Source organism: Taudactylus pleione, unplaced genomic scaffold, assembly GCF_031769625.1.
Source record: "Taudactylus pleione unplaced genomic scaffold, aTauple2 ptg000256l, whole genome shotgun sequence".
NCBI lineage: Eukaryota > Metazoa > Chordata > Amphibia > Anura > Myobatrachidae > Taudactylus > Taudactylus pleione.
This window is the reverse complement of record NW_028284658.1, coordinates 23,842,891-23,857,960: the sequence shown is the minus strand read 5'-3', so window position 1 is coordinate 23,857,960 and position 15,070 is coordinate 23,842,891. Positions and strand designations below refer to the sequence as shown.

The window sequence follows — 15,070 nt, the reverse complement described above, 5'->3', positions numbered from 1 at the left end:
ATTACAGTATGTGATATCATTATTTGTAATCTAAAGCGTCTATCATTATTATCTTTTAGTTTTGCGTCATGTACTGAAAACCAGGGAGCACAGTTTGCGTGCAGAAAACAATCAAACTTTTTCGGCATATTTACAGTTTTAAATGGGAACGAGAGCTGCCTCATTAGAGATACTGTACAAGCTTTGTTTCATGTAGAGGCGTGACGCGAGATCAGTTTCTTACTGCAGCATTTAGACATATGACTCACATCACCGTCCTGTGCTGTTGGAGACCCAGCTCCATCTAATATCAAATCATATTTGGGGGTTGAACCAATTAGGTGTGAGTGAGCGAAGTACTGTTGCAGCAGCGTGTCAATGCGGTCTACAGTACCTCATCTCACCCCCAGACTTGCAGACTTTTATACACAGCCCTTTGGGAATGTGAAACAAAGTCAGTCTGTTACCATAAGTCCTGCATATGCACACACTTGGGCTGCGAGCTGACTCGCAACTGAATTGACCCCCAAGGAGTGTGACTTCCTACTTGTCCCCACTTCATTGCACCACCCTTGTCACATGCAGCCTTGCCCTTGCTCACAGTCACACAAGTTCAACACCCTAATCTCCTAACTCTGTTGTTGTTCTGATGATGTGTACATACGGAGCGCTTAAAATGGTTCATGATAACGATATCGATCATATAGTTATCGTTCATATCGTGCATTTTTTTTTTCCCTTCCAACCCACCAACGACCTGCGATGTGCGGGCACATATGGACGATAACGATATCGTCCATGCATGCAGGCCAACCTGGTCGATATCGACCAGGTTACGTCATTGGCGGTGTGCTGGATGATCGATATCGATAATCCAGATCTCCGGGAGGGTGCAGGACGATCAGTCAGTGATATCGTTATCACTAAGAAATAACACTCTCTAACAGAACTACATAACCAGCATTAAGGACCGGAACCTGCCCGAAGTAACAAAGATACAGACAGGAGCACACCAGAGAAGACGACGTGCCGCGGAGACTGACTAGTCGGCGAGGGGAAGGAGCGGCGTCCTGACACAGACAAGGGAGGTAAGTCTCTAGCAGGAGGGGATACACGGTAATCAGTTCCACTCAGGAACTTGCACTGTAACAACCCCTCCCCAGGCAGCAGCGGTCTCCGGTGAGCACTGCTGGCTTAGCGCCTTTCACACGGGCGCTCCGCCGGCATCTGCACCCAGAGGTTAGGTGTGCAGCCTCTGAGATATCCCTGGAAGTCAGCTGTCATTGCCGTACTCCATCCAAATGCGGGAAGATCTACACCCTGGGCATCAAGCATAAACTTAACCATTTCAACAGCGGGACGCCGCTGTCCATCAGAATTCTTTAACATCGATTGAGTGGAGTAATTATATTACTGCTACCCCCCAAACAGAGTCTAATTACAGTATTACTATTGCACAAACACTAAGATCTTTTTGGACGTACTTCGACATGTTACTTCTGGTTTTATATGGTTCCTAGCCATTAATTCTTGAGACTGTATCACTAGTAATTGATGACTAGTGTTATTTTAATAGGAATTTATATTGCATGTTTATAAATAGACAAATCTCAGGTGCACAACTCCAAATTTATTAATAACATTTTGCAATCAATAGAGGTTTTTAGCATAATCATGGCCAAGGTTATTGGCCTACCCACCATATCCAGGTAACCTCTTTAGGGTAGGTCCCTAACATACTAGGGTTCAAATCCAGAGCGCAGGACCCCCCAAAACTGGCCCAGCCAAGCTGCCCGAGGGCACCACCATAGTAAGAAAAGTGCAGTGTAAAGAGATAATTAAGAGCAGCTGCATATAAAGAATGAAAATAAAAGTGAAGTACATATATATTAAACACACAGTGAAGGGTTAAAATGTGTTAGAAAGGAAAATGTGTTATAATGCGGAGCCCTGAGACAGATCAACCAATGCAATCCAGGGGGACCGACGCCCCAAAAATGAACCAAAGTTGCACTACAGTATATAACTTGTAGGACTTACCTAGAATTGTGCCTAATACCAGTGTGCATATACATTACCAGACTCCATGCTTTTAAACCAATAAGGAAGGGTGCTAATCCAGACTAAGGGCATCTCCTTTCCCTCAGAAGTGCAATAAAGCACATTAAATGGAGTATATGGGAAAGATTTCTGGACTGCACAACCTGACTATATATATGATGGGAGGTGCTACCTGATGAGACTAATTGCAGGCACAGAAACAGACAAATCTCAGGTGCACAACTCCAAATTATTAATATATAAATGCAGTAATTGATGACTAGTGTGATTTTAATAGGAATTTATATTGCATGTTTATAAATTAAAGTTCAATTTTGATTATATACATCGTTATTTCATATGATGTTGTTTCACATGATACCTAACTTGGGCTGAGCGCAGTAATTATTATTATTGTATAGGACTTACGAGTCAGGATCGACTCGACTGTTATTGCAGCTAGCTACTACAAACCTCTTTGAGGGAGCGCAGATTCCCCTGTGTATTATATATCGTTATCGCCTACTGATCGTACCGTGTGTACGCACCATGGGGGAGATGTATGAAACCCAGAAGCGCTATCAGCGCACGTTATGTGCGCTGATACCGCTTCTCCCCGATGTATGATCGGGGGTCTGGGCGGTAAATGACAGGGGCGCTATGCGCCCCTGTCATTATCGGCGCTGCTATCTACAAGATAGCAGCGCCAACGGCAGGGCTATGTACGAACGGTCATAACGCATGACCGGCCGGCTGTAGCGGTCGTTAACGACAGCTACAGCCTGGCGATAACCTATCCCCACAGCAGGGACAGCGCTATCCCTGCTGCGGAGGCTGCCGGCTCCAGGGCTCCATGCGGGGATCTCGCGATACTTGCGAGATCCCGCGCATGCTCAGTGGAGCCGGCTGGGAAGAGAGACAGCGCATCAGCACTAGGCTGATGCGCTGCTGTTTCTAGCGGGTAGCGCCAGAGGAGGGGAAGCTTCGTTGAGTGCCGCTATAATACATCTACCCCCATGAGTTCTATCCTCTTGAAAATGGTTGCTCTAACACTAGGCAAACATACCTGAAATTCCACACACAACACTTTCAGTTGTGCTACTTACATGCTTATAAGCGTGAAAAAATTCGGCAAATCCTAGAACAAAATGTTTTAAGCAATGCACTTTGCATAAAAAGTACTGGTAGCTTAAATCTGCACTCATAGCTTGTCCTCATTTACTGTTATAAGTAATTAGAATTGGACATTTTTAATAGAATAGTCTCAGTTTACACTCCAGTTAACAGGAGCTGGAAGCTTATTTCTACCAGTAGTCTAAACCGAAGAGTAAAATCTCCAGAGCTCAGTGTTCCCTGGGGCACTCTCTTGACATTCAGCCATAAATAAAAGCAATCAAAGTACCTGTTGGCTGTTTTGCTGCACTTCTTCTGAAAGTCTCATTCAGGAGATCTGGCTAGATCAGAATAACAATGATGCAAAGTAAAATTTGCTATAGCCCGTCAGTTGTACATTTTAAATGTTTCTCCTCAATATTGAGTAGCTAACTAAACTTAGAAAAAAAAATTAATTACTTTTTTTTTTTTTTCAGATATGGTTAAGTTTTAAATATAAATACACACTTGGAAATTTATCAAAATACTGTAGATATTTATCAAAGTACTTAGTACAAAGTATTATTACACAGCAAGGGCTTCCTGCTCCTGAGCTGGATAAGGTCAGTCCAGCTAATGCTTATCTCTGCCTCAGAGAGACTAGTTCTGTTCTGTAAACACTGTACTATAAGCCGAATATAGAGAGCGCAAGCGACACCCTCCGCTTGCACATAATCGAGGACTAAATTATATTGTACCTCTACACTAGAGGTTCCCAAATGCGGTCCTCAAGGCTCCCCAAAAGTTCAGGTTTTAGAGATGTCCATGGCTGAGCACAGGTGCTTAAATCAAATTGACTGAGGTACTAATTAAGTCACCTGTGCTCAGCCATGGATATCTCTAAAACCTGAACTGTTGGGGAGCCTTGAGGACTGCGTTTGGGAAGCTCTGCTCTGCACCTTAGAGGCTATATTTGGGAGAGAACATAGATTCTCTACTCATGGTAACCTCTGATGCTCTTCTTACACCTGTCTCCAGGATTTCTCTCATCCTGCACTTTCATTGTGAAACTCCTCACCAGCCGCACACCAGGTCTCCAAGCCTTTTAAATGCTAGCTGTAACCACCTCTCTATAAAAACACACAAAAACCTGACCCAGTCATCGTAACTGGTCTCCCTGACTTGTCAAAACTGTCCCACCTCTCTTTATATAAGCAATAAGGGGCAAATAGTAATGAATGCTTCTTGTTAGCACCACTTGCTATAAATGTGTCACTGTCCATTGGTTTTAAGTAAGCAGTGAGTTTAAGAATATGGATACATTTAGAACAGGCTAAGGGGGGAATTCAATTAGACGCGATAATGCGAAAAGTTTACATCGGTGAACATTTCGGATGTTTTGGTATAAATTTTTTGCGTCTTTTGTCTGTTCGTTCCCGTTTTTCGCACTTTCCAATTACAAAAGGTGCGATGCAGCATTCACACGAAAACTGTTCGTGGAGTAACCTGTGAAAAGTACAGCTGAATTTAGGGAAATCTGTACCCCATAAAAAGGCTAACTGACATAGGAAATCAAAATAAATTAGTGGTCCTAACAAAAGTATTTGGGTTTTTTAAGTTGTACAGGTTGAGTCTCCCATATCCAAAATGCTTGGGACCAGGAGCATTTTGGATAACGGAATATTCCGTATTTTGGAATATTTGCATATCATAATGAAATACCTTGGGAATGGGGCCCCAATATACACAAATAATGTATTTATGTGTTGTATACACCTTATACACACATTCTGCAGGTAATTTTTTACAATATTTTCAATAATTTTGTGGCTCAAACAAAGTTTGTGTACAGAAATGAAATTCATTTATGTTTCATATACACCTTATACACACAGCCTGAAGGTAACTTTATACAATATGTTTAATAATTTGTGCCTTAGACAAAGTTTGTGTACTTTGAACCATTAAAAATCAAAGGTTTCGTTATCTCAGTCATGCCAAAATTATTCCGTATTTCGGAATATTCCATATTTCGGAATATTTGGATATGGGAGACTCAACCTGTATCAAATGGCTGTTATATGCATTTTTGTGTAACAGTGGAAAAATGATAAGCATTTTATTTTGCCAAAATAAAGCATTTAAGCTAGGTGTACATTAAAATAGGTGCAAGTATATTTGAGTTTAAAAAATGGTAAAAATACACCTAGTGTAGCCACCTGCAAAGTTTAATACACATGTCCCATCCATACAGCCCCCCAAAATACCAGACCTACTTTAAACCCATTTTCCAACACTTAATTTTTTTCACCGCAAAAATGACATGTTGTCATTATTGGCCAAATTAATCTTATTTAAAAAAATTTTTTGCCTAATTTGTCATTAGTGGGCATTCTGAATCTAGGCCCTGATTCAGAGCCGGACGCTCTGACCAGAGCGCTCGCTCTGAATCAGGGCCCTCCTCCATTAATATGGAGCGTCCTCCTGGACGCTCGTATAGCTGTGGGTCACCACCCACAGCATATACGAGCGTCCAACAAGATGGTCGCGATGGTCTTGACCATCGCGACCATCGGACTTGCGAGTGAAACCCTGTGGTCGGGTTTCTCAACCACAAGCCCAGGAGTGATTTTGGCTCTATCAGAGCCAAAATCACTCCCACTGACATCACTAGTGATGTCAGTGGGGCCGGCTTCAGACGGTAGGAGTTCCCATGGGAACGCCTCCGTCTGGCAGGCATGCCCACCAAAGGGGGCGTGCTGTCACTCAACATCGACAGCACGCCCCCTTTGGTGCGAGACCCGGAGCGATGGAAAGTCCTTCGCTCGCCGGGTCTCGCGCATGCGCACGACGGAGCTCCCTCCGTCGTGCGCATGCGCAGTGGGGACCATCGACCCACTTGCGAGCGTACTGCTGCTCGCGAGTGGGTCCGAATGACCCCCCTAGTTCCAACATTTTTAACCAAAAATAGGGATTTTGCACAACTTTTCACCTGCTCTGAGATGAAAACTTTTTGCCGATCTCTGTCTATGGAGAATTTGCACGTGTAAAAACTTCGGCAATAGTATTGCACGATACCCATTTTTGAGCAAAAAGTTTGCACCTGTGAAAACTTTTTGTAAAACCACGGCCTAACGTGGCTAATTGAATCCACCCCTAAATCTGCTTGCCCTGATATGGTCAATACCATCCAGCCTTTAGTACTGTGTATTGAATCTCCAAATACAGTAGCTGTGAAGTATTGTGTGTATTATTCTGTCCACAGGACAAGTAACCTCCATTGCTCGTGGCCAGCTGGCGGCCTTTGTAGTACGCAAGACATTCCTCATTTTTATAAACCTATCTATGTGATCTGTAGATCATTTGCTTGCCAATGCAAGCACGGATGCCAGTCCTTTTTATATGAACACATCTACTTCTTCCGGTTTTTAGAGCAAACATACTGCCTAACCTTTAATTTGATTATAATGTAAGTTTGATATGCTAGAGTACTGGGAATCATCCAAAAACAGGAGCTCAGCAACTGCTAGGGACATATTTTCCCAGAAAAACAGAACGTAATGGGATAGGAGTTCCACTGCACACCCAGAGTGACGTTGTGCTGCACAGGACAAAAATGGCTTTATGCTGCCACCTCTGTAGACTGGCTACAGATGCAGCACTTTGTGCACTAATAGGATTTGTGTAAGCACTTCTTGCCCAACCTGTAATGTGTGCTGTTGGCGGAGTTAGCATGCATTAATAAATCAATTGTTTGAGTTTTTACGTTTTTAGTAATAAAAACCAAGACTATTCTTGTATCTGTTTTACAACCAATTTTTGCACTAAACACCAAAAGCAACCATGTGTGTGCCATACAGGTAAAACTTCCATTACTTTAAGTGCTTTCCATGTTGTGTAAAAAAAAAAAAAAAAAAAAAAAAACTGTTTGTGAAATATTCCGCTTAGAAATTAGTTGTCTGTCTCCCCCCCATTGTTAGAGATGTACCATGTTAGCCAGGAAAGGAGGCATCTGTGTTGTGTTTCAAGAGGAAACAGACTGTTAGTATGGTGGTAATCATATTATAAATGCAGAATTATTAAGTTGGTGTTTTTCTGTCAACATACAGTATGTCATACGGATAAACTACATATGTGGAGTTACAGTTAATGGAACACTGTACAACATATTTGCACACATTACACTTTTATTTATGTAAACCTTGCCAGTATGCAGCGATCACTTGCTGAAAATATATATTTGCTGTCTCACTTTGCTCTATCATTCTTATTACATACACTTATATCAGGGATAAATGGCAGCATAGGGTGATGCACAGGAAGGTGAGCAGGGAAAATTGTGTACAGGAGTAGGATGAAGGAAGAGGGGATTGTGGATCCTAATAAAATGGATTGGGAAAGAATGGATCCATTTAACACAGTAACGCTTACAGATGGTGTGAATGATATCAATTTTGTTATGTCACACTGTGTGCACACCATTGTTCTTGTCCATAATGTGTGACTTAAGGTCGGAAGAAAAAAAAAAAAGAAAACCTTAATTTGGATTGTCTACTTTCATTGCAGGGAACCACTTCACTAGTCATTGTCCAGCCTGATGGACAGACAGACTTTGCAGGTAAGACACACGTGCTGTGAGTAGCAAGGGCATGTGTTTTGCTGTGTATTTAGCAGTTTCTGCTTGTTACTTCGTTTGGAGGAAAATGAAAGTCTTCCCTCCTATCACAAATACAAGACAGCTCAGCCTGTTTACACCTACAATCTTTCCCAGTTGATTGTGTTCTTTTAAATTGGCTTTAGACTTCAATTTCCAAAGGGAAAACAGTGGCTTTGCTCTATATTTGTCCTCAAAGCAATGGCGTATGAAGCTATAGATCATTACAGGCAATGCATTTCCCGTCTTTAATTATTCTTTTAGGTCTTCAACTTCAGACTTTCCCAAAATGATTAATTGTAGTTCTCTGCTTAGATTAAATGTTTGTTTTATTTGTTTGTGTTTTCATTGTTCTTTCCCCCTGTCACTGTGCAGTTCTATGAAATGTATTTTAATTGTAAATTCCTTGCAAGTAGGTGATATTTTCTGGAAGAGAGATTACCAAATTAGTACAGATGCTTCCACATACATCTAGCCTCCTTGCGTGTTAAACAGCCATTCTAGTCGTTCCATGCCGCGGCCTGACTCTGTATCGCCGAGCATCTTTTTGTGAGATTTTTCCCTTCAAATGTGTCTTTTGAAGGGAAGCACAGTATGATTCGGTAGCACCGAGTGTATTTTGGTGCGACTTTTTCACACTGTGATGCAAATAGGATGCTTAAGTATCTCCTGCTGACTAAAATGACATGCAGCATGCCTATATTGTGTGTGCGACTACGGGTGCATCTCCATGCAAAATACTACATTAGTGTCACAGCCGACACTTTAGCGTAGAATTTCACATTCAGATGCACCTGCAGTTGCACACAGAATATAGGCATGCTGCATATATATTAGCAGAAGCTGCTTGTGCATCCTATTCGCATTGCAGTGTGAAAAAGTCTCAGAAAAAGACGCTCTGCGCTATCAAATACATACGGTTCTCACGCGTTGTTTAACGCGACTTGTAGCGCATGGAGGATAGATGTATGTGGACACATCTGTATCAAGTTTTCCAAATGCAATTTTAAAACATTGAGGAAAATGTGAAGTAGCAATGGGCACTCATTTATTGTGATATTATAGTAACCACAAATTATATTGATGGCGTCCAGACACAACAACATAGTAATGGCAAAAAGAACTAGCGCACAAGTTCAGTTCGACAAGCCCCCAATGACTTGATATATTTTGATGTTAAATACATATAATTATATGCATATATAAGGTGTGCTACCTACTACCAATTTACATATACAAAGGGTAGTATATTGGTGCACTGGTCGATTAGCTAGTGTAGTTAGACCTAAAAAGTTACTTTTATTAGATATTCATTAAAATGTAATTGCCCTCCAGGAGTTATTCAAGTGGCAAAGTATTTAAAAATGATAGAATAAGAAAAATTAAAGATTAAAATGATGTGCCAGGGGTCTTATCACACAGTCAGAAAGGCTCCTTATGATATCATCGTATCAAGGTATGTCTTATCAACTGGTTATGATCAGGATAATACGCACATATATATCCTGACCTGTCACCTGTTTGCTATATTTGATATGTAATGTATGTGAATAAAATATTTGATTATGGTAGCCGTGTATTGTTTTTCTAGTAGATTATTCATCTAATCAAGCAAACAGGTGACAGATCAGGATATATATTTGCGTATTATCCTGATTAAAACCAGTTAAGACATACCTTGATACGATATCATAAGGAGCCTTACTGACGGTGTGATAAGATCCCTGGCACATCATTTTAATCTTTTAATTTATTTTTCTTATTCTAGAATTAAGAAATACCTCGCCACTTGAATAACTCCTGGAGGGGAATTACATTTCAATGAATATCTAATAAGTTACTTTTTAGGTCTAACTACACTAGGTAATCGACCAGTGCACCAATATACTACCTCTTTTTCCTTTGTACAACTACATAGTAGACAGACTTTATTCCAGGGCCAGGGACCCATATGCCTACCTAGTGGATGCAATGTCTGTTCCATGGATCTTACAGTGGGGAATCTTTTCTCCGTCTGACAATGCTCCTCATGTTCTAAAGACTGTGAAAGTAGAGTGCCTTCCAGTCATTCTCATTAGTCAAAGAGAATCCAGTACACCGACCTAATAAGCAATGATAGAAAGTGCCAGGTTGTATCTTTCTCAGCAAGAGGATTTGCTGACCCAGGGTTCCAACATCGGGGCCTTCATCAAGACATGGCATGGCAGTTGAAACCAAGATTTTAAGACAAAAAGTTTAAGAAGAATGTATTTTGACCATGATTACATCTAGAAATCCAGTCACTCCAAAAATGTATCAAGTCTGGAGAACCTATGGAAAATGGTGTGAGATTACTGGCTTGCATACTTCTAATCTCCAGCTGTCTCGTCTTCCCTGGAATAAAAATAAGCCGCCTCTTTTTTTCCTAAAAGTGCAGGTTTCTGCTTATCAGTTTATTCTACTAAAATAAACTTTTATTCCAAAAGTTCTGCATATTCAGCCTCCATGTGTTCATCTCTTAGGGCAGTCGGATTCTGATATTGTATTATGAGCTCTCCAGCATCCACCATGCCATTCCAAATACAAAACAACGGGTACAGGTGCTTTGTCAAGTTTTCCCATAGATAAAGTTCAGAAAAAAATCCACAAATGTTACTTAGTCCATAATTGACATGTGTTCATAATTTTCACAGATTAATCCTCACGATGAACAATGATTCTCTTTTTTTCCAAAATCGGGTACTCTGGAAAAGAGGAGAAAAAAAATATATGGTGTAATACGTTCAGGTTATAAATGGAAAAGCACCTTTAGTGACAATCCTAGCGTAGCTACGTGATTTATATTAACACAAGAGCCCAAAATTCCATTTGTAAGTAAGCTAATGGTATCCTACCGTACTCACTCGGAGGCAGGAATATAGAAGCATATAAAGGTTTCTTTATCTATACACACTCTCCTTCACCATGTGGTCTCAGCATACGATTTTCAACACCAAACGTGAGCAATTCAAGTGTAGATAAACATACCATACTCACAATATTTCAAGCTTTATAATGCCCATAGCTGTTTCTTTAGGGTATATTCCAGTGACCCATTCAGGAAATGTCATGAACTCTTCCATTTTGGCCCCCAATTCAGCCTGCTATGAACCGTGTGTCCCTCCTTATGTGGTTGTCTAGTCCATCAATATTATTGTAACATATTGTCCCACTTAAGTTTCTTGGCCCATTGACTTATATTTTGATACACACTAGTGTTGCCAAGGGTTCCGTAATGGGCAAATCCTGCTTTAAAAGTACGTATTTTTGATACCATCTGATACAAATTGCACCCACTCACTCCATAACAGCCACCTTCTGTCTTCAACGCACCAGAAAAACTGCCACTGTCACTTCCCTAGAGCCAATCAGCGGCCGCGCTGACTGTAGAGCGGCCGCTGATTGGCTTCGGCTACTGACAGTTCCCATGTGGGTGAGTCACACCACGTGGGAACTGTCAGTAGCCGGAGCCAATCAGCAGCTGCTCTACAGTCAGCGGGGCTGCTGATTGGCTCTCGGGACGGCCAGCTCCGTGCATGTTCCGTCAGCTGGCATTCGGGAGCTATCAGTATGTGTGGCAACACACATACTGACAGCTGTAGCGTTGATCGTGTAAACTCGTTTATTTGTTTTGCCAAGTAACTGGATTACTGTGGAGACCAGCGCCAGGATATAGGCGAGTATGAATTTTTCTTTGCAGTGCCATTCATTAAGGATATTCTACTGGACAAGGGGACAGATACATCTGGTATAGGTAAGTATGTGTGAATGGGTAGGTGTGTGTAATAAATTTGTACTGTCACGGTGTGTGTGTTTTTGTCTTTTTTTAACTATTTATTTTACAGTGAAGTTACAGGTGCCGCACTTGTTCCACAAGTGCAAAATGGCAGGCATGCCATTTTGCACTTGTGGAACATGTGTAAAAGACAATAGTTTTAAATTATTTCGCCCCCCCCATTACCTCCATACCCACCTAACCAGGGGTATAGGGAAGAGCCCCGGTCTTCAGCGTAAGCCTGTGGTGCTCGGGAGGGGGGACCCTTCTTTGGGGGGTCCCCGACTCCCCCAAGATCACCGGCTTGCGCTGCCCGATTTGGGGTGCTAATGTTTTGGACCTGGAGCCCAGGTGAATGGGTCTCCGGGCTGTGGCGTTACACCCCAGTCGGTTGGGTCTGGTGCTGGTCTTAAATGTAGGGGGATCCCCACATTTTTTTTTTACCCCTATATTTAAAACCAGAACCTTGGGTTGGTTTCTAAAATATGGTGAAACCCAACACATTTTGTTCCCCATATTTTTAGAAACCAACACTGGCTGGCAAGCTTGGGGCTGGTTTGGCTTTTGGTTTGACGCTATGTAATTTTTTTTATTATTTTTTGCAGGTACAACACAATGGGAATTTTCGGGAAATATTCTAGGGACCCCCCTAAAGATGTGCAGACATGGGGGATCACTATGGGTACCCCCATTTTTAACTCCTAAAGGAAGTCTGTGTTTCAAATAGCCGTGGCAGGTGCAATTTTGCAGAATTTAAAAAAAAATGCGTTTTGGGACTTAAAAATATGCTAGTACCCATTTTCATGTACCCCAAATTTGATGGGACCATTTTTAAAAACGAAAAAAAATAAGCTAAATGCTCTTCTGCATCACTTCTCCAAAGTCAGGGGGAAAAAAAAAACACCTGCCGCGGCTATTTAAAAACCTGACTTTCTTTTGCAGCCAAAAACGGGGGTACCCATAGTGATCCCCCATGTCTGGATATCTTTAGGGGTGCCCTAGGATTATTTCCCGAAAATTCACGTTTTTTTTTTTAATGCCGATCCAAATATCGCCGGATCCCGTTTTCGCCTACTTTCAAATTGAATACGGGGATATGCGGGCACGCGCGTGATACTGTAACGCCTACATAACAGGCGAAGACGGCGTTAAGTCCGGCTCGGCTCAAATTGAATACGGGCCTAAGTAACATTTGTGGAGTTTTTTCTGAACTTTATGGGAAAACTTGACAAAGCGCCTGTACCCGTTGTTTTGTATCGATTGAGGATTAAGTGGTTGTCCTACCTATGGGTGGCTGCTTTTGTGACTGTGTGCCTTGGATCCTATTTAATATAATTTGTGCCATTACAGGCAGAAGATCTGAAATATCTATTCTGTTAAGTATCTTATCTTTTAGCAATTGCCTCAGCTAGCAGAGTTTCTGAAATAGAGGCCCTGTCCTGTTAGATCTCCTTCTCTAATTTTTCAGGATGACTGGGCATTGTTGTGTAGTATTCCAGTTTAAGATCAAGGTGGTATTGAATTTAATCAGGAAACTGTGGTTCCAATTTTTCTTTACATTTAATAATTCATTTGATGCAGTTTATATTTTACCAGCCAACTAGAAGCAGCACGAATGCATTGCAAATGTTGACTAATATCCTACTATACTTATCCTATACTATTCAGATTTATAAAGCGCCAGAAAAATTGACTTGCATTGTTATAAGTAAGGGACATTAGATGGCATTATAAACTAGTGCAATATACATGAATGCATTTTTCATTTTGTTATTTAATTCACTGCTAAACATTGCTGTGCTTTCTGCAGTGTTCCTGCTGCTGCAGGAGCAAGTCATTCTAATAATTCCATTAGATCACCAACATTGTGACAAACCTGAATCTTACTAATGGGAATGTCCTAACAATTGTCATTATTTGTTCTGCAGCTATGCGGAAGGAACACCGTGCTCTGGTGGTCACCCGTGAATGGTTGCTGGACAGTGTGGCAAGTTATAAACTCCAGATGTTTGACGGTTACCTTGTGTGAAAGATGCTGGTGATGATGATCTCACTTAAGGACTCCAGTGACCACGATGTTTATGTATGCATTTCCTACTGCTAACTTGTTGCACCTTAATTAGAAATAGCGCTGTTGGGTGGATAAAGGGCCTTACATGAGATTGCTGTTCCATTATATTCCAATGTAGAAACTTTCCAAAGGTGGTAGATTTGTAAGACCTTCCGAGATAACTTGGCTATCCGATTTACCTTATTTTACATTTTGCTTATATACGTCTATTCAAATTCTGCTTTGGCCTTAAATGCTCACAATTCAGACTCAGACATATCGGCCTATATGTGATTTAGAAGTACTTGTTTTGTATCCGTGTGCATATACAAGAGAGGTCCATGTGGTGTTGACTTAGTTTTACAAGAAATTGACAAACTTTTCACTATTTTCCATACTACTGGTTTACAAGCATTATTAGTCTGAATTACCTTTTTACACAATATAAAAACATTTACATAGGTGTATGCAATAGAGGCAATGTGTACAAAATGTTGTTCACATACATTTATACTTTACATAAAGGCAGTTTTTGGGTCATAAAGCCTATCGTTTTTGGGTATACTAGTACAATTCCCCCAAAAATGCTGTATGAGTTCTGTTTTTACTGTTAAAATTTCTTATATAATAGTTTTAGAAAATAAGCTAGGTGTTATGCATGCCTAGTCCACCTATTTGTTTAGTGACATGGTCTAGATTGTGTACAGTGGTGAAATCTTCCCACTTTCTAACACTACCTTCACTGGCAGCCCTGTATACTCTCTGCACTAAAGTGCATTAAAATGTATTCTACTATGTCAGCCTCTTTGTAATACCACCTTCACAGTAACACTGTTTTAGGACCGTTTTTAAAGCTGGTATAAAGGTGGAGCACCGTAATTCATCAGTACATGCTAATCATGTTGGTTTATTCAAACAACTTTTATTGTTAGGAGTGCAAACAGTATGAATTCAGAGCAGGTTCTGAGAATGTTTCACACAAGATAAATCCGATGTCGCAGTTGTTTTAGTCCTGTCGAATGAAGGCCAAAGACCCCAAGTCAGAAGTCATACCATACTCTTCTTCCTGTACATTTTATTGTCCTCAATCATGACGCCCAAATTCAGTCTTGTAAATATTATATTTATCTGTAGCTGTACAGTTCTTGTCATTTGAATACTGCCTTAAAATAAATTGAAATTTTTTTTGCCTCATGTCAATTCTTTAAAAACATGAATTCATTATTATTTTATATTTAACATTTTCAAATACAAGCACATGACCAAAGAAGATATATTACATGTCCAACCTATCACATTTCATATACCTCTGCTAACACAGGATAAAATAGTGGAGCTGTAGCTTTTTTGGGGGGGGAACTGTATTGCCATAATGCCTTTTCAGACATTATTTTAAGTTTACGAATTTTGCTCTTCTGCACAGTCTTTTGTGATTTTCTTATACTGTAATAAACATTTACGA

At 40.8% G+C, this 15,070-nt stretch overlaps 1 protein-coding gene across 2 annotated transcripts in view; it reads left to right on the top strand.

The window, feature by feature from the left end:
* Positions 1 to 14,797, top strand: part of BRCA1 (BRCA1 DNA repair associated) — a 242,308-nt gene extending 227,511 nt beyond the window's left edge. For both annotated transcript variants that reach the window (XM_088480740.1, XM_088480741.1), the window contains exons 22-23: positions 7,678 to 7,729; positions 13,487 to 14,797. In XM_088480740.1, coding sequence (XP_088336866.1) covers positions 7,678 to 7,729; positions 13,487 to 13,587 — 153 coding nt within the window. In that variant the 3' untranslated portion in view covers positions 13,588 to 14,797. The remainder of the gene's footprint in view (positions 1 to 7,677; positions 7,730 to 13,486) is intronic.
* The last annotated feature ends 273 nt before the right edge of the window (positions 14,798 to 15,070 follow it).